At 37.7% G+C, this 19,747-nt stretch overlaps 1 protein-coding gene across 1 annotated transcript; it reads left to right on the top strand.

Moving 5' to 3' along the window:
- The first annotated feature begins 358 nt into the window (after window positions 1–358).
- On the top strand, window positions 359–18,052 carry LOC122550687 (collagenase 3-like). Its single transcript, XM_043691796.2, has 10 exons — window positions 359–497; window positions 600–838; window positions 927–1,075; window positions 1,168–1,293; window positions 3,410–3,571; window positions 8,095–8,212; window positions 9,713–9,846; window positions 16,319–16,478; window positions 16,572–16,675; window positions 17,672–18,052. Exons 1-10 carry the CDS (start codon window positions 390–392, stop codon window positions 17,770–17,772), a joined length of 1,401 nt encoding a protein of 466 aa, XP_043547731.1. The 5' UTR covers window positions 359–389; the 3' UTR covers window positions 17,773–18,052.
- The last annotated feature ends 1,695 nt before the right edge of the window (window positions 18,053–19,747 follow it).

Here is a 19,747-nt window from a genome sequence, read left to right as displayed (position 1 = left end):
CTGGATGATCTCAAACTTAAGATAAAATCCATGAGCTCCTAGCATTTATTTTTAGAGGTGAGAATGTAATGGTAGGGAAGAGGGATTCAAACAAACAGATCATAGTGATGGAACAGAAAATACTAAAGGAGTTGAACACATTATTATTTTAGTGTCCAAGAACAAAGGGTGATGCAACATGTAACAGAGCTACCATGTGGTTTCCTGTCAATAATGCTCAAATTTTTAAAAAATAAAAATCATATCCTGGCCCTAGTTGCAATCTTTTAGTATATGGAAGTTAATGACAATATTGGATGAATTATGCAATGCTGCTGGATTAGTCAAGTATATAAAAGTGGCTGAAGGAAACAGCATCCATTTCACCTATATCTCCAATTAAGAAGAAAATGAAATATTTCCAGGTTCCAATTCTGCTGATACTGCTCAACTCTACATTTGTGTTTACATTTCCCTTATCCTCTGAGATAAATCAGCATGATTTGGATTTTGCTAAGGTATTCAAGGGTTTAAAAGTTAAGACTAACTATTTATATTACAATCTTCAAAAAGTAGTATGTTTGAGCAATGTTTACTAACGTGTTGTTCTGCTTTTCTAGCAATATCTCATGCAATTTTATGACTCTTCTGATGGTCTGAAAGCAAGTAGTAATGATAATCTAAGAGCAAATATTATGAAAATGCAAAACTTCTTTGGCCTCCTAGTAACAGGTGAGCTGAATTCTGAAACTTTAGAAATCATGAAGAAACCTCGATGTGGAATTCAGGACAGTCAATCACTTCAGTACAATCACTTTCCAGGCCGTATCAAATGGCTACATAACAACTTGACTTATAGGTAAATTTTATGTTTCTCTGATATTTTAGGTGGCATTTTTGATAATAAACATAGTATTTTAGCTCATTTTTTGATTATTTTCCTAAAGGATCATCAACTATAGTCCAGATATTACATCAAGTGAAGTGGTTACAGCTATCAAAGCAGCATTCAAAGTGTGGAGCGATGTCACACCTTTGAAATTCATCAGGATTTCAAATGGCGTAGCTGACATAATGATATCCTTCGTATTTGCAGGTAATTGACCAGTATTTTGTGATATTGAGGTAATTTAGGAAAACACAATGAAATTAAATAATAATTTATCTTTTCACTTTTATTTTTGCTAGTACATAACGATGGATATCCATTTGATGGACCCAATGGCATTCTGGCACATGGCTTTCCACCAGGTCCAAATCTTGGAGGTGATGTTCATTTTGACGAAGCTGAAACATGGTCAATGGACTCAAATGGTACAAAGTTTAAATAATGTAATCAAACTCAGAATATAGTCTATTATCATCAAAAAAGTTCGTATGAGTTACATACTTTGCATATTCACTTAAAATATTTGTAAGCATTTTGGTGAGTAAACCATTTTCTCGCTATCTTTGTATTCTTGACTGATTCAGCAGCAATCCCTTCTGAGAAAGGATCATCAGATTTCTCTTCACAGATATTGCCAGACCTGCTGAGCTTTTTCAACAGTTTCTGAATTTGTTTCTGATTTACAGCATCTGCAGTATTTTCAGTTTTTATTTATATTTTTAATTTGTTCATTTTATTTTAATATTAAATATCTACTTTTGTATTTAAGTCTGTTTGCACTACCTAATGAATGAGCAGAGAACTTTATCTAAGGCCTCAAGTAACTCTAGTAGACAGCTAAGAGGTGCAAGGGAGTGCACCAGAGTTACCTATATGCCGAATTCCCCTCTCTCCATTTGGCTAGCTATTTTATTTGTACTTGGTGCTGCCCTTCAATCTCTTTCCTTGCCACATTTTCAGTACCTCAGAATTTGATGAAAAACTCTGTTATAATTTGAATATTTCACATAAGTTGCATCTTCTGTTACCTGATTGAGTCTCCCATGATCAGAAATTTGTACTGTTATATATACCACATCTGAGATGACAAGAACAAAATTCCTCTTAATGTTTTCACTGCATCTTGAACATTTGAGACAATGTGTGTTGCCCACAGTGAAAGACTTACTAATGAGTAGGAAAGCATAATCAAACAGTAGCAAAAAAAATAAAAACACTGAATAGAAATAAAACTAGTCCACAAGCAAGTAAATAGTCTTTTCAGAAACTACCTCTTAAACCTCTTGACCAACAGGAGTTTTAAACTAAAAAAAATTCATGGACATTTGCCTTGCTAAATGTTTACATGGATGAAATGAATAGCCGAACAACAGAAGTCAGTTCTCTGAATTGAACTAAAGATATTCAAAGGTACCCAATATTCTACTGTTGGGAATTAACCTGTCAATCAGTTGCTGGTGCCTACTGCCTGAACTGCAGTTTTGCCCGCAGTGGGGGAGGTACTGGGAACCCTTAACCCTCACTTGTTGTTAAATTATGGCTCTAAAGCAACCATTTAATTTTGCCTTTATTGGAAGGAGGCCAGCATAAAGTATGCCTCCCACTCATTGCATGTGGCATGCTAGGCAAAACAGAGGAGTTGCTTTCTTTGAATGTCTCCTGTGCCAAGCAGAGGCCCCCTGCAAATGTAGTCCCTTGACCCTTGCGTTTCCCTCGCCCCAGACCAGTCTACCCCAGCCCCACTTCTCTTAACCTCAGCCCTTCAAGGCAAAATCTGGGACTGTCTTTGAAGTTTATCTCCATTCCAGCTTGTTTCCATCAGGAATTGTTGCAGTACCAACAGTGGTCACTGCTCCTGGTGGCAATGCCAGGACGAGAGAGCTGCCAGCCATTTGATTGAATGACAACTCTCCGAGGTGGGACTTACTGCTCTAAGTGAGGGTTAGCAGAAACTTTTCCTCTAAAAAGTAGCTGTCTCACAGCTATTAAAGATCGTGGAGTAAGCTGGCCAAGTCAGGGTGTTTGCACTCATCTTTTGCATTATGTGTTATGCTTGCACATATGCAGACTTTAAGTTCCATTTTAAATTTAGTCAGGAAAGACAGCTTCCATTATAGAATTAATTATTCAAAACTGCATAGAATATATACAGCAATTTACCTGTTTTCCACATTGGCTAAGAGGGTCGTGAGATGTGGAAAATTTCACATTAGTATTCTCCAGAAGTAATTACATTCTAAATCCTAAATGCAAATTAACTGAATAATTGGATTCAAAGTGCAATAACACCAAAATTCTTGTCTTATTATAAATATATATAAACCTATATATAGACATAACTTTTGTATTAAGTCATTGTGAACAGGTACAGTTTTTTTCTTAATTTAGCTGTGTGTTTATTTATTACACAAAATATTGTAACTTTACACTAGTCTCTTCTCTGTGATTCTGTCATTTTAAACTGAGTCTTTAAGATTCTCTGTCCTGTAATAAAATTTGGAAATAGGCTGTTATAATGGAACGTTTTCTATGGCTTTACAGGATATAACTTATTCCTGGTGGCTGCTCATGAAATTGGACACATTCTAGGAATGGCTCATTCTCAAGACGTGGGGGCTTTGATGTTCCCCACATATTCATATTCAAATATGCAAGAGTTCAGACTACCGTATGATGATGTTGTGGGAATACAGGCACTGTATGGTAGGTTCGATTTGGTTTTCTAGAACAAAAATGATAAATAATGAAGTGATTTGCATCACTTTGATTATAAGCAGCTACTGTAGATCATATTGCCTTATATCAATGCATACTTTCATCATAATACCGCAGAAGGAACATTAAGATAACAAGGAGACAATGGAATAGTAATCTAGAGACCCAGACTAATACCCGTGACAGATTTAAATTCCAAGACAGCAGATGGTGGAATTTAAGTTCAATTGATTAGTAAAATCTGTGTGATTTCCTCCACAGTCCACAGGCCATGCTAAATTGCTTGTAGTATCCAGGGACATGCATACTAGGTAGAATAACCATGGGAAATGTAAGATTTCAGGGATGGGGGTTGGGGGGGTAGGATGCTGTTCGGGTGGTTGGTGCAGACTCAATGGGCTCTTTTTGAACTTTCAGCTTACAGGCTTGACAACATACCACCAGTTGACAGTCTAGAGAGAGCTGAGGTTTTTGATGCTGCATTGAGAGTGAAAGACCCATGACACCTCACAGTGTTGGTGATATTGTCCTTCAGAACCATTTTGCCAACTGCAAAAGCATTAAACTTTGGAAATATTGGGATGGCAATCAACTTCAATTAGATTTGTTCACTTCAGGAGCACAGAATAGAACTCTCATCCCCAGCTGGTGTGATTCTTTTTCATTTGTATGGGCCCTCCATGAATGGCGTTTGAACAGTTTCCCAAAGTATGAGACTCCAAACCATTCATCTTGTTGCCAGGACACAACCAGTTCTTCTGATTATCTTCCCTGAAGTAGGTACACATAGGCACCCCAGAAAAGTAACTTGCCCTATTTCACCAGTATGAACAACTGAACAGCCACACAAGAGGCTGCTGCATAGGAGAAGAATGCATGGAGTTAGGGGTAAAGTATTAGCATGGCTAGAGGATTGGTTATGAGTGGTATTCTGGCTAGCAATCAGTGACTAGTAGTGTGCCTCAGGGATCGGTGTTGGGACTGCAATTATTTACAATTTATATAGATGATTTGGAGTTGGGGACCACATGTAGTGTGTTAAAGTTTGCAGATGACACTAAGATGAGTGGCAAAGCAAAGTGTGCATAGGACTGTGAAACTTTGCAGAGGAACATAGATACATTGAGTGAGTGGGCAAAGGTCTGGCAGATGGAATACAATGTTAATAAATGTGAAGTCATCCATTTTGATAGGAGTAACAGTAAAAAAGATTATTACTTGAATGGTAAAAAGTTGCAGCATGCTGCTATGCAAAGGGACCTTGGTGTTCTTGTGCGTGAATCACAGAAGGTTGATCTGCAGGTACAACAAGTAATTAGGAAGGCAAATGGAATTTTGTCCTTCATTGCTAAAGGGGTTGAGTTTAAAAGCAGGGACTTAATTTTGCAGCTGTACAAGGTGCTAGTGAGGCCACACCTGGAGTACTGAGTGCAGTTTTGGTCTCCTTGCTTGAGAAAGAATGTACTGGCACTGGAGGGGGTGCAGAGGAGGTTCACTAGGTTGATTCCAGAGTTGAGGGGGTTGCCTTATGAGGAGAGACTGAGTAGATTTGGATTATATTCATTGGAATTTAGAAGAATGAGGGGGAATCTTAGAGAAACATAGAAAATTATGAAGGGAATAGATAAAATAGAAGTAGATAGGATGTTTCCACTAGCAGGTGAAGCTAAAACAAGACGGCGTAGCTACAAGATTAGAGGAAGCAGATTTAGGACTGAATTGAGAAGGAACTTTTCAACCCAGAAAGTTGTTAATCTGTAGAATTCCCTGCCCAGGGAAATAGTTGATGCTACTTCAGTAAATGCTTTTAAAGCTAAGTAGATTTTTTTTGAAAAATAAAGAAATTTAGGGATACGATGGGAGGGCGGGTAAGTGGAGCTGAGTCCACAAAAAGATCAGCTATAATCTTATTGAATGGTGGAACAGGCTCCAAGGGCCGGATGACCTACTCCTGCTTCTAGTTCTTATGCTCTTGGTGTTACACAGACCAGAACTGTAGTCACAGTCTAGCATCCATCAGCTGCAGGACTGCACATCAAAACTCTCAGCAAACTTGCCTTCCACCTATCATGTTGATTGTCCATCAAGTTTTTCTCATCCAAGCAAAGGACAAGCAAACTGCTAATGTGTGAGAAAGAATTGAGAAAGTTTTTTTAACTTTAAAAGTAGTGAATTTATGAGTGTATTTGCAGTTGGCAGCCTCTCAAATTACAATCAAACAGGAATTACTATAAAGCATGTAGTAACAAAAATCAAGGTTTGTCTGTTGCATAGCCATATTTATTTTCCTAAATTTCATGCAACAACTTACACCAGAATGAACGCATACAAGATTTCAAAATGCAAAAATGCTCATGTCCCAAATATTATCAATGCAGCAAAGTGGCAAAACTATAAGATTTTAAAAAATGAAAATGAGCTTTGTTAGTCAGGAATTTTGCACATCATGGCTCAGTGATGAGCATTGCTGCCCCACAGAGCCAGGGACCCAGGTTTGATTCAACCCTGGGACGACTGTTTGTGTAGAATTTGCACATTCTCCCCATGTCTGCATGGGTTTCGAGTGTTCCGGTTTTCTCTCGTAGTCTAAGGATGTACAGATTAGGTGGATTGGCCATGCTAAATTATCCGTAGTGTTCAGGGATGTGTCGGTTCGGTGTATTAGCCATGCGAAATGCAGTGTGATAGGGATTGGGTGGGATGCTCTTCAGAGGGTCAGCATGGATCCATTGGGCCAAATGGCCTGTTTCCACACCGTATGGATTCTATAACCACGAATGTTTCTTAAGGTGACAAGGAAAGAAATTCAAATCTGTTATTTAAGACTTGCATAACTATGATTCTAGTATGTGAAACTTTAAAGGGTTCAAAAAAGATTTACAAGGATGTTTCCAGAGTTGGAGAGTTTGAGCTGTAGGGAGAGGCTGAACAGGCTGGGGCTGTTTTTCCTAGAGTGTCAGAGGCTGTGGTGTGACCTTATAGAGGTTTATAAAACCATGAGCAGCATAGATAGGGTAAATAAACAAAGTATTTTCCCTGGGGTGGGGGATTTCAGAACTAGAGGGCATTGGTTTAGGGTCAGAGGGGAAAGATTTGAAAGCGAGCTAAGGGGTAACGTTTTCAAGCAGAGGATGGTGGGCGTATGGAGTGAGCTGCCAGAGGAAGTGGTGGAGGCTGGTACAATTACAGCATTTAAAGGCATCTGGATGGTTGTATGAATAGGAAGGGTTTAGAGGGATAATAGCCAAGTGCTGGGAAATGAGACTAGATTAGATTAGGATATCTGGTCCGAAAGATCTGTTTCTGTGCTGTTGGGTTTTTCTGACAATTGACAATGGAGTTATGATGATCGTTAGCCTCTTTAATTCCTGAAATTTTTTTATTGAATGCAAATTCTAGCATCTTCCATAACGGGTTTCAAAAACAGGTCCCCAGAACATAATCTGGGTCTCTGGATTAACAGTCCAGCGATAATACCACTAGGCTATCCCCTCCCCTGGAAGCCTGCCTTTTTGTGCACAGGACATACATAGACAATTTTCCACATTGTTGGGTAAATGAAATTGTTGTTGTTGTACTGGAACAGCTTAGCAAAGGCCATAACTAGTTCCAAGGCACGAGTCTTCAGTACTTTAGCCTGAGTGCTGTCAAGGCCCATAGTCTTTTCAGAATCAAGTGTCTTCAGCCATTTCTTGATTTCATGAAGACTGAATTAAATTGGTGGAAGACTGATATCTGTGATGCTGGGTACCTCAGAAGGAAGCCATGATGGATTATCCCCTTGGCACTTATGGCTGAAGATGGACTTCACTATGATATATTCATGCAGGTTCATAGTTTCTTGAAAGTGTAATTGCAGGTAGATAGGAGTGTGAAGAAGGGTTTTCGTATGCTTGCCTTTATTGGTCAGAGCATTGACTATGGGGGTTGGGAGGTCATGTTGTGACTGTACAGGACATTGGTTAGGCCATGTGTAATTCTTGTCCTCCTGCTTTAGGAAGGATGTTTGAAACTTGAAAGGGATCAGAAAAGATTTACAAGGATGTTGCCAGGGTTGGGGGGGGTTTGAGCTATAGGGAGAGACTGAATGGGTTGGGGCTATTTTTCCCAGAGTGTCAGGGGCTGAGGGGTGACCTTAAAGAGGTTTATAACACTATGAAGGGCATAGCTACAGTAAATAGACCCTGCGGTGGTAGAGTCCAAAACTAGAGGGTATAGATTTAAGGTGATAGGGGAAAGATTTGAAAGGAAGCTAAGGGGCAATGTTTTCATGCAGAGGGTGGTGTGTGTTTGGATTGAACTGTCAGAGGAGGTGGTGGAGACTGATATAATTACAACATTTAAAAGGCATCAAGATAGGTTTATGAATAGAAAGGATTTGCAGGGATATGGACCAAATGCTGGCAAATGGGATTAGATTAATTTAGAATATCTGATTGGCATGGAGAAGTTGGACCAAAAGGTTTGTTTCTGTGTTGTACATCTCTGTGACTGTAAATATGTTAACCTAGGTTCATCAGGTAATCATGACCAAAAACATCACCCAAAGACCCCAGAGACATGTGATCCTTTCCTCTCCTTTGATGCAGTTAGTACACTTCGTGGAGAAATTATGTTCTATAAAGACAGGTATGGAACAATTTTCTGTCATTCATGTCTTTATCAGGACTTGAGAATACTCTAAACATGTTAGTACAGTTTAAAGAAGTAAACATTATAAATCTGATATATTATTGACATTTTGGCATTGATATTGAGTCTATCAGCATCTGAAAAGAAAAAAAGATAACATTTTGAGATTAAATCTTTCTTGTAAATAAAATGTAAAGAGACAAGTTTTCCCAGGGTTCTCCTGGCAAGTGCCCTACTGAGGACCAAATATTCTTACCCATAGCCAAATATTCTTATCCATAACTTCTTGAACCACAGCAGTCCATGTGCTGTAGGTAGACCTACAATGTCCTCAGGGAAGGAATTCCAGGATTTTGGCCTGTCAAGATAGAGAGCCATTAGTCATTAGGACTTCGCATAACTAATTATTAGCTTTTGTATATGGCTCTGAATCTCTTTTCTTATTCAGTCTGTAGCTTCTCACCATTTGGAAACAATTTTGATTAATTGCTCAGACATGATTACTTCACACTTCTTCCATTTAAGTTGATCTACCACAGTTTTGTCTGCAATTAATCTATCAATATCCCTTTGTAAATATCTGCTTCCTTTTCTTTTTAAAATATCAATCTGTTCAGAGATGTTACTACACTCCTCTGGAGCAGGGGATTTGAACCCAAGTGCCTTATCTCAGAGTTGAGGGAACTACCACTATGGCACAAGAGCCCTTCTGCTCTCCTGTACACTGATTAATTTTCCTCCTAATTTGGTGACATTATTAAACTTGGATATACAGCTCTCTATTTTCTTATTTATGTCATTTATAAATATGGTGAAATGCTAAGAACCTATTTCAGATCCCTGGGGCCATCTCTATTTGCATCTTTCTCATTAGAATATACAACCTATATCACTTACTCTGACTCCTACTTCCTACTAAATCCCTATCCACAATGAATCCAATTTAATATGATTTATTATTTTTGTTCACAAAGCTTACAGTCTGCTGGGGATCCACTGCTAACTTTCTAAGGAACACTTCTATTTGAAGGTGCAAAGTAATATGAAGAATAAATTTAGTTGGAAAGACCAGGATTATTCCATTTCACATCATTCATCTGCTTTTCTGGAAGTGCACTTCTTGCAGAAGTCATGAAACAATGAATATCCTCCTCCACTTATTCCTTTTTTTTGAGTTCTGTCAGGAAAATATAACTCATTGGTTTACTTCTCATGTGCTATTGTGTGTTTCACATTTTATAAGTACGCAATGATTACACTTACAGGAATAATAAAAATGTATTGTTCACAAACTGCAATGTTGGATTTTAAGAGATCAATTGTCAACTTTGAATCATGACTATTAAAATATAGCAACCAATCAACTTAATATTACAGGATATCCTTTAATGTCTAGACTGATGTTCTGTTTAATGTTCAATATCAACATGATGATATTAACCAAACATTAATAATTAGAAGAATTGGATAGCACTAATCTTTTGAATTTGCATTTAGGTTTGTTTGGCGTGTTGTCCCACGAATGCCAAATGCAATTCTAACGCTGACCAAATCTTTATGGCCAGATCTCCCGACAAAAATTGATGCTTCATATGAAAATGTTTTTAAGGGAACTACACTATTTTTCAAAGGTTAGAAATCTTCTCTAAATTATCCGTGCTGTGTTTTTATGATATTGAGAGTGTTAGATGTGTGAGATTGTGTCAAGTAGCGAAAATAGTCTCTTTATTTAGCATCCGCGGTAGCACAGTTCGAGGCGGTGATGGAATCCCGAAGTACCGTTCTTACAGTAGCCTCTTTATACACAGTTAAAAATCACACAACATCACATCATCTTTATACACAGTTCTTACATACATTAAAATTCTAGCACTATGGTGTTACATAATTGTATCTATTATACACAATTTTTTGTGTGACATCTGTCCAGGGAAAGCGGGAGATGATTTAAACATTTGTTAAATGCTGACTGTTATCCCTGACGGGGTTAAAGTGTCTGTCCGGTCTGCTTGCATAATCAAGAAGTGTTAGTCCTTTTATCTTTTAAGTTAGTAAATGTCAATAAAAATACTAACCCTAAAGAAGTTAGAAATTATACATGTGCTTAATAAAAGCACAAAGGATAGTGAACTGATTACTGCAACTGGGTCACGAGATGTTATTTACTATTACTGGTTTTGACTCTCGTTCATGCTGATTCACAGAAGTGCTGTTTTGATTATTTCTTAAAAGAGATTTCTTAATTAATATGTATTTAAGTTGAGGAAACTGATTGATGTTCTGTAAGTACTCAGGTCCTGAGAGACGGTTGCTAAACGCTGATTAATATTACAATCTTTCCATAGTTTCCGGTGAATCATGGAGACCTGGTGACAGAGATGGCATTGTTCTGGATAGGTGATAATATTGACACTTATTCAGGGGTAGCTTTTGATTTAGAAATAGATCTAAACATAAGCTTGCAACATCAGGCCAACAAGGATTGAAGGTGTGAAGAAGCAGTAGTGGGTTGGAAGGGATGTTTTAATTTAGTCTATCTTGTAATAGTAAGATGTACTACAAAAATGCAGTTTTATGAACATAGCGAGCTAGTGAGTGAGTTAGTACAGAGTTATGAATGACTGAGTGGGAATGCGGTATTATAAATGAAGAGTGCTTGTGAGTAGATTGGTAAAGAGACCTATAATATAATATCTCACAGATGTATGACTTTGTAATTTTCCAACTTAATGTAAGAGATGTTGATGCTAGAGGTATACTATGGGTCAGATGTAAATTACATTTTCACTACCCTCACCCAACAATTAATGATGTTACTTAAGCTGCAAACAAGATCAAGGGATGCTAGCAGATATTTGTGGCTGAGAAATTGGTGCAGGCATCATAAATTAAACAGAGTGAAAAGACACTGAAGAACACAAGTACTAAAATAAAATGGAGTAAGGTGACAATGGAGACTGAAGTAGACAGGTAAGTGAAAATCTCAATCAACTCTGGAGGTTTGAGTACTGCATAAAGCTAATTGGGTGTAACAGTAAATTTTGCCTGCAGGTGCAAATCAATAAATAAGGAGCAAAACTAGTAGCAGCCAAACAGATTCTTTGAATGGAGAAACATAGTAAATGTATAATGCCATCATCATGAGAGGACAGCATTTTTACCAGTATTGCAGGGATGCAGGTAATATGGGAATTTTGCCTTGTGGGCACTTGCATAGATTTTTTGCAGAACAACTTACAAATGTACTATGTATAATTTTAAAATTATTGAAAGATAACATAGCTACAATAAACCTAGATTAGTCGAATGTCATTTCAGCCAGGCCAGAGGGAATTAATGAAAAGTAAGTTTATAATTGATTAAAAAAGGCATCCAAAGAAGGAGTCCAAATTGACATTATCTGCCTTTTCCAGAGAATTCAACATCAGTTTGGTTTTGTGGACTCATTATCAGTAAAAATAGGTCAAGATTCGCAATTTTTTTTAATTGTACCAAAGCAAGACCATGATTTCTTACTAAATTTATGACATTACATTAGAGTGTATTGATTGATTTACTGAAAACCAAAGCTGTGGTCCAGTATCACTATGGAGTGGATTTCGACTGAGGCAACAAGAAGAAATGATAATGCTCAAACCAACTCACTATCATAGCCCTTCATAAACACACATAACTTGTTGTGCTTTTGAGTTCAGAGTTATTTCTGATAGATGTATTAACAGTTCTGTATTTACAGAAAATCAAATAAAATCCATAATTAGATTACATTACAGTGTGGAAACAGGCCCTTCGGCCCAACAAGTCCACACCGACCCGCCGAAGCGTAACCCACCCATACCCCTACATTTACCTCTTACCTAACACTGCGGGCAATTTAGCATGGCCAATTCACCTGACCTGCACATCTTTGGACTGTGGGAGGAAACCAGAGCACCCGGAGGAAACCCACGCAGACACGGAGAGACTGTGCAAACTCCACACAGTCAGTCGCCTGAGGCGGGAATTGAACCCGGGTCTCTGGCGCTGTGAGGCAGCATTGCTAACCACTGTGCCACCATGCCGCCCTCATGTATTTGACATATATGGGGAGTACGGGAATTTACTGAAGCTGGAAATCAGTAGGACCAAAAAGGGACACAAGATAGTGTTGGCTGAATTCAAAGAGGTCCTTTAAGTATATTAAAGGAAATAGAATAACTAGAGAGAAAATAGAATTCTTTGATGATGTGACCAGAAAGGTTGACAAGGAAAGAGAGGTGGAGGTAGTCCATATGGATTTCAGTAAGGCCTTTGACAAGGTTCCATAGGGTAGACTGTCTTTGAAAGTGAGATTGCATGGAATCTGGGGCGAGCTGGAAAATTGGATACATAGCTGGCTTGATGGGAGGAAGCAGTGGGTGGATGCTTGTTGGAGTGGAGGCCTGTGACTAGTGGAGTGCCTCAGGGGTTGGTGCTGGGCCCATTGCTGTTTGTTATCTACAGAGGAACCTTGATTATCCAAGTGAGATGGGCGGGCACTATTTTGTTTGGATAATTAATTATTCAGATAATTGACTTAACTTTAAATAAGGGAAGCTACACTGATCGAGTGCTGTGCTCTACTGGAGAATTTGTTTAAATCTATAATTTTAATGAGTCTGCTATTTAAACAAACTAATCTTTGCATTCTGCAAATTACAGGTTAAACTGAGAAGGACTAAACCCATACCATCTCATAAATATTGTATATGAAATATTAATCAAGGTCCCCAACAGCTTCTATGATGGCAAGAGCATTTGTTAATTTCTGGGAACTCAGTGTTGCGATAGAAAGACAGAAGCACCGCCTCGCACATACGTTTACTTTCTCGGCCAGTTTTTGCATGAATAGTCTGGTAAAGTGACAAGAATACTGTAAAATACTTACTTTTGCAAAGGGCTGTGTAACGACCCTTACCTAAAAAATATCCAGTCACCGATGTTTGAGGTGCTTGTGTTTCTTTGATTTTCCAGCTTATTTACATGTTCTTCAGTACAGGTAAATCGAATACCTCTTTGATGTAACATTTTTGCAGGACCTAGAGATAGTCTTCAGACAATCCAAAATTCGGATAATTGATATTTGGATAATCGAGGTTCCTCTATATATCAATGATTTGGATGAGAATGTACAAGGCATGATTAGTAAGTTTGCAGATGACACCAAAATAGGAGCTATTGTGAGCAGTGAAGATGGTTATCTGATCAACTGGGGAAGTTGGCCAAGAAATAGCAAATGGATTTTAATACTAAGAAGTCATATATACTTAATGGTATGGTCCTAGGGAGTGTTGATGAACAAAGAGACCTTGGAGTGCAGGTTCATAGCTCCTTGAAAGTGGAGTCGCAGGTAGATAGGATAGTGAAGAAGGCGTTTGGTATGCTTTCCTTTATTGGTCAGGGTATTGAGTACAGGAGTTGGGAGGTCATGTTGCGGCTGTACAGGACATTGGTTAGGCCACTGTTGGAATATTGCGTGCAATTCTGGTCTCCTTCCTATTGGAAAGATGTTGTGAAACTTGAAAGGGTTCAGAAAAGATTTACAAGGATGTTGCCAGGGTTGGAGGATTTGAGCTATAGGGAGAGGCTGAACAGACTGGGGCTGTTTTCCCTGGATCGTCGGAGGCTGAGGAGAGACCGTATAGAGGTTTACAAAATTATGAGGGGCATGGATAGGGTAAATAGGCAAAGTCTTTTCCTTGGGGTTGGGGAGTCCAGAAATAGAGGGCATAGATTTAGGGTGAGAGGGGAAAAATATAAAAGAGACCTAAGGGGCAACTTTTTCACACAGAGGGTGGTACGTGCGTGGAATGAGCTGCCAGAGGAAGTGATGGAGGCTGGTACAATTGCAACATTTAAGAGGCATTTGAATGGACATATGAATAGGAAGGGTTTGGAGGGATATGGGCCGGGTGCTGGCAGGTGGGACTAGACGGGTTGGGATATCTGGTCGGCATGGACGTGTTGGACCGAAGGGTCTGTTTCCATGCTGTACATCTCTATGACTCTAAGTGCGAGATCTTGCATTTTGAAATGTTAAATCAAGGTAGGAGTTTCATGGTGAATGGTAGGGCCTTAAGGAGCATAGTGGAATAGAGGGACTATGGAGTTTAGGTGCAGGGTTCTCTGAAAGTGGAGTCAAAGGGCAGTGAAGAAAGCTTTTGGCACACTGGCCTTCATCAGTCAGGTCACGCAGTATCGAAATTGGGAATTATGTTCAGGACATTGTTGAAGCCGCACTTGAAGTATTGTGTTCAGTTTTAGTCACCATGTTATGAGAAAGATGTTATTAAACTGGAAAGAGTGCAGAAGAAATTTACAAGGTTGTTGCCAGGACTCAAGGATCTGAGTTGTAGGAAGAGGTTGGACAAGTTAGGATCTTTTTCTTTACTGTACAGAAGAGTGAGAGGGGATTTTACAGAAGTGTATATGATCATAAGAGGCATGGATAAGGTGAATGCACTCAGTCTTTTTCCCAGCGTTGGGGAATCATGAACTAGGGGACATCAGTTTAAGGGTAGAGGGAAAGAATAAAAGGGAAGCTGAGGGACAACCTTTTTACATAGAGGATGGTACACATATGGAATTAGCTGCTGGCTAAAGTTGTTGTTGCAGGTACATTAACAATATTTAAAAGGCATTTGGACAAATACATGGATAGGAAAGGTTTAGAAGGATATGGGTCAAGTGCAGGGAAATTATGTTAGCGTAGATGGAAATTTTAGTCAGTATGGACTAGTTTGGGCCAAAGGGCCTGTCTCTATGACTCTGTGAACAGATTCTAACAGAGAATTTTGAATTCTACAAGTAGTCTAAGATATTTTTTCTAATTTCCCCTTGAACTCTTTTTGTGACTATCTTAAAATAAGACCTTCTCGTTTCCATCTTTCTAACCAGTGGAAACAATCTACTATTTATTTAATTCCTCACATATGCCTGTATTAACAACTAGTTTTAATGGGCTCAGCACCAAATGTATATGAATATGTTTAGATATAAAATGTAAATTAAATGTATACAGAAGGGCTGAGGTTTAGAAAAAATGCTAAAATTGCTTTGTTCATTAAGAAATATTTGTTACCTATCAGGCAGTGGTTAATATTCTATTATATTCTTGACTTGAGCCTTTTGGATTGTGGAGAGGCAATAGGAGTCAAGAGATGAGACACCCCTCACTGATGTACCAGCCTTTGCACTGATTTTGTAGTCACAGTTGATAAATTAAGTTGGGTTCAAAAGGTAACTTGAGGATATTAATGGTGGGTGGCTTTGGCATTTGATGATGATAATGAAGTTTGACCTGCATACATGTCATCATATTGCTACTTCATCCTAATATAGGCCTGGTTTTGTTCTATTGAACCAGGGTATGATGAATACAGTATATGGAGTTGGGCCAGAACATGATACAGAATCATCCTGCAGATAGTTCAAGTGCTTCCCAATGTCCATTATTTGATGGCTAGATCTTAAAATTCGAGTATTTCAGGTAGTGTTAAAAACATCATGGAGGGAATCTTCACTGTAAAGTGAGATTTTATCTTCACATGGGTTGTTTGGGAGTGGCTCATATTAGATTCTATTCTGGACAGATGTATCAGAACAAACTCTTGTGCTGATTTAATTACCGTGTGATGCACATCCATTCTGCCAACAATGTACTTGGTCAGCTCATTCAGTGGCAATGTCATCAAGTGTCTATTTTTGTTAGACATCGAAATTCCCACCTGGAGTATATTTTTGCTCTTATTTCCCATCAGTTCTTCCTTCAGGTAATGCTTAACATGGAAAAACACTGACATGTCAATGGAAGGATTATGGTAAGTGGTTAATTGCCAGGTTTCCTTGATCTTGTTTGACCTGAAATCACAGAACTTCCCATGGAAAGTGTGTGTCATTCCACCATTCTTACAACTAAGTATCTCAGTTTATTTTTCTTGATGTCAATAAATATACATAATTTGCTTAAACCTTATTAGTTTAAATTTCAAGCTTAAGAATTTTGCCTGTCAATTTTTGCTTGAAATGTAGAATTCTTTTCATGATTTATTTAATTAACTTATTTCAATGATTTTACTTACACAGGAACTCAATACTGGGCTGTCACTGGCTATAACACTCTAAATGGATACCCGAAGACTATTGCTAGTTTGGGTTTCCCGTCAGCCGTGAAGAAAATCGATGCTGCAGTACAAATTCCTGACATTCAAAAAACATTCTTCTTTGTGGAAAACAAATATTGGAGGTATGAGATTTATTGTTACACTGAAATTTCTATCAAGCATTCTCTCTAAAAAATAATAATGATTCTAAAAATAATAGTGTCCTTTTTGTTTAGTTATGACGACTCTATAGAAAGAATGGATCGGGGCAATCCAAAATTGATAGAAGATGAATGGTATGGCATTGGTGACCAAGTGGATGCTGCTTTTGAACACCATGGTAAATTTTTAATTAAGACATAGTTTCTTTCAATTAGGAACGGGAAAATATTTCACTTTATAAGAAAAAAAGTTCAGTCTTACTTTCTGTCATATATAATAACAAAGGCTTATGAATATATAGTGAACATAGTACAAGAAAAATTCAGGAGATATTTTTATTTATTGTACTGATATAAAAGGAAATAAAAGAAAATTCTTTCACATATTAGTTAGTATTAATAACCTTAGCAAATGTGCTCATTCAAATACTATACAATTCTATGACATGTATACACAATTTGCTGCCTGGTCATAAAACTCATGTTGCAGATAAGCATATTATTGTAGAAAGCACAGAATTTATTTTCTACTGAAAAGCAAAAATAAGCCATTTCCCTAATGAAAAGTTGTTCCAAAATGCCACTTTTACAACTGGACAAAATGTTGAATAGCTATGCCGATATCACATCAACTCATGGAATCATAATTTTAAAATAATTCATCAACATTTTGAACTTTTCCAAAACCATAAACAAAGAACAATAGGCAGGATCTACTACTGCCACAATTTGTATGTCATTTGTAAACATTGTTCCCTCTAACATCTGGTTGCTGTGTGTAGCCAACTTGTTGTACATTGCTGTCTTCTTCAGATAGATGCAATGCCTTGCCTGCATGCATCTTAAGGAGTGTTGCTTGAGTACACTCTCCATGCACATTGTGTGGCACATACGTGTGTATGGCCAAGCATTCAAGAAGGGGCAACATCAATTATAAACACGGCCAGCCTAACCAGTTCATGAATCCACAATTCTTGTCAAGTTCACTTAAGATATATCAATCAGACATGCCTGTATCTCATACATAACAACAATCACACAGATATACTTCAAAAAGGCTGTTTAAGACATAGTTTTGGAGAAAACCTTTTGTAGCACATATGATTTACTTTCAGCCAACTTCTCATTACGTTTGTGAGCACGATCTTCTTAAATGATTAATTTTACTTTTCCAGGTCTCATTAATTTCATCACCGGATACACAATGTTTCGTTACGACTACAATAAAAAAAGGGTCATTGAGATAGTGTATGCAAATTCAGAAATTTGCAAGTAATTAATATATTTATGCCATTTATTGAAAACTTCAAAATTGTCAAGATTCAAGAATTCGAGAAGTTTCAAGAATATTCTTGTCATTGAATTGTGCTGTACTAACCCTGTTCAAGCTTCTGGGCTTACATTTCACTTTGATTCAGCTCTAACAACTTGATTCATTAGAATTGCTGAATAATTTCAAAGACTACTTTCATTTTTGTGGTTCTACTTTTATTTGCTATTCTTCAACAACTGCTGTAACAATTTAAGAAAATTAAATCTCTTTTGCATTCAATGCATCTAAATGTCATTATTTCTGCCTTATTGAAATTTCCCAGTGATTCTCACCCCTTCAGCCAAAACACACTAACATCAGACAGAACAGAATGTCAAATGTCTTATTAAATGTGTCATAATTTTAGATTTTGCACTAGATAATTTTCCCACTTACATTATTTGTGGATTGTGCCACTCCCTCTCCAATTTCTAGCTAACTTGATAAGAGATCAAATGGAAAATAATGGGGAAATGACCTATTATGACAGCCAATTTAAGCAGAACAAGCTTCCACAAATGGCCAGATCTTCTATTTTACATCTTGGTAAACAAGTAAATGTTGACCAGGATATCAGAAAATATATACTGTTTTTCTTCCAATAGTGCCATGGAATCTTTTACATTCACTTAGAAGACAAGTGGGATTTCAATTTAATGTCTCATCTGAAGATGTCATCTCTGATTCACAGTACTGAAGTACCTCCTGAGGTTATGTTCAAGTGTCTCATTCTGTGACTCGGAATGAGAGTACTCCATTGTTGAGACAAGGTTGTCAGTTTTGCCTGAAGGGTGACTTGTTTGTTTCACCAGTTTGCCTTACCCAATGTCCTTCACGTCTTACTTTATAAACATTTCAAAACTAAGCAGTTAATCATTTTTTCTGTTTGTAGCTCTGCATCTCATTTATTCATTAATTTATATAAATTCTTGAGAAGTGCTTTGGGATTCCTTTTCAGATAAAAAATGTTTAATGAAATTGGAGTATTTGCAAAAAGCACAATCATTTTATGCATGTAGGCGATAATCCTGTTAAATCATTTAGAAAAAAATACTATACTCCTGCCTCCCAATTTAAACAAAAACTGTTAGAAATTGTTACAGCAGCCAAGTTACAAATGAAGAAGTTAATAATTGGAGCTTCATCATGCCTTTTCTTTAAGATCTGTCTGAACAGTACAGTTTATATTAACCTTTGTGATGTTACTGCTTTCCAGTGACACACTATGAACTAAAAAGATTCAGGCATGCCACCAAAAGGAGCTATTGAAGGAGGTTTGGTGAGTGCACTTCCTCAAAAGTATAACTGAAGAATATCTATCCACATGCACTTCCTACTGGCTGGATCAAGGCAATCTTATCAGATGTCTGGGAATAGCTTGTGGACGTAAAAACATTCAGCACCAAAACAGAATCTTCAAAAGTCTACCACAATCCAAATCAAATCCTTTGCCCTGAGCCTATAAAATGGTTGGAGGTGCAGTACTTGGTGTCTTCCTATACCCTACCATTTTAGAGTCAGAGTTTTTTTTTCATTCATTCATAGGATGACAGCATCACTAACTAGGCTGCATTTATTGCCATCCCTAACTGCTGGGTCTCTGGAGACACGTAGACCAGACCAAATAAGGATAGCAGTTTTCTTTCCAAACAGACTTTAGTAAACTAGATAGGTTTTTCCTGACAACTGTCTATGCATTCACTGTCATTGTTAGACTCTTAATTCCAGATTTTAAAAAAAATTGAATTCAAACTCTACCATCTGCCATGGCCACATTCAAACTTCGATCCCCAGAACATTACCTGTGTGTCTGAATTAACAGTCCAACAATAATAACACCAGGCTGTCACTTTTCCTTTATGGTCATACAGTCATAGAGATCTACAGCACAGAAAAGGACCCTTTAGCCTATCAAATCTACATTGATCAAAAACAACCA

Source organism: Chiloscyllium plagiosum, unplaced genomic scaffold, assembly GCF_037043375.1.
Source record: "Chiloscyllium plagiosum isolate Xiang-an unplaced genomic scaffold, Cpla_swu_hap1 HiC_scaffold_6, whole genome shotgun sequence".
Taxonomy (NCBI): Eukaryota; Metazoa; Chordata; class Chondrichthyes; order Orectolobiformes; family Hemiscylliidae; genus Chiloscyllium; species Chiloscyllium plagiosum.
The sequence above is the reverse complement of the archived record's forward strand: the minus strand, read 5'-3'. Positions and strand labels throughout refer to the sequence as shown.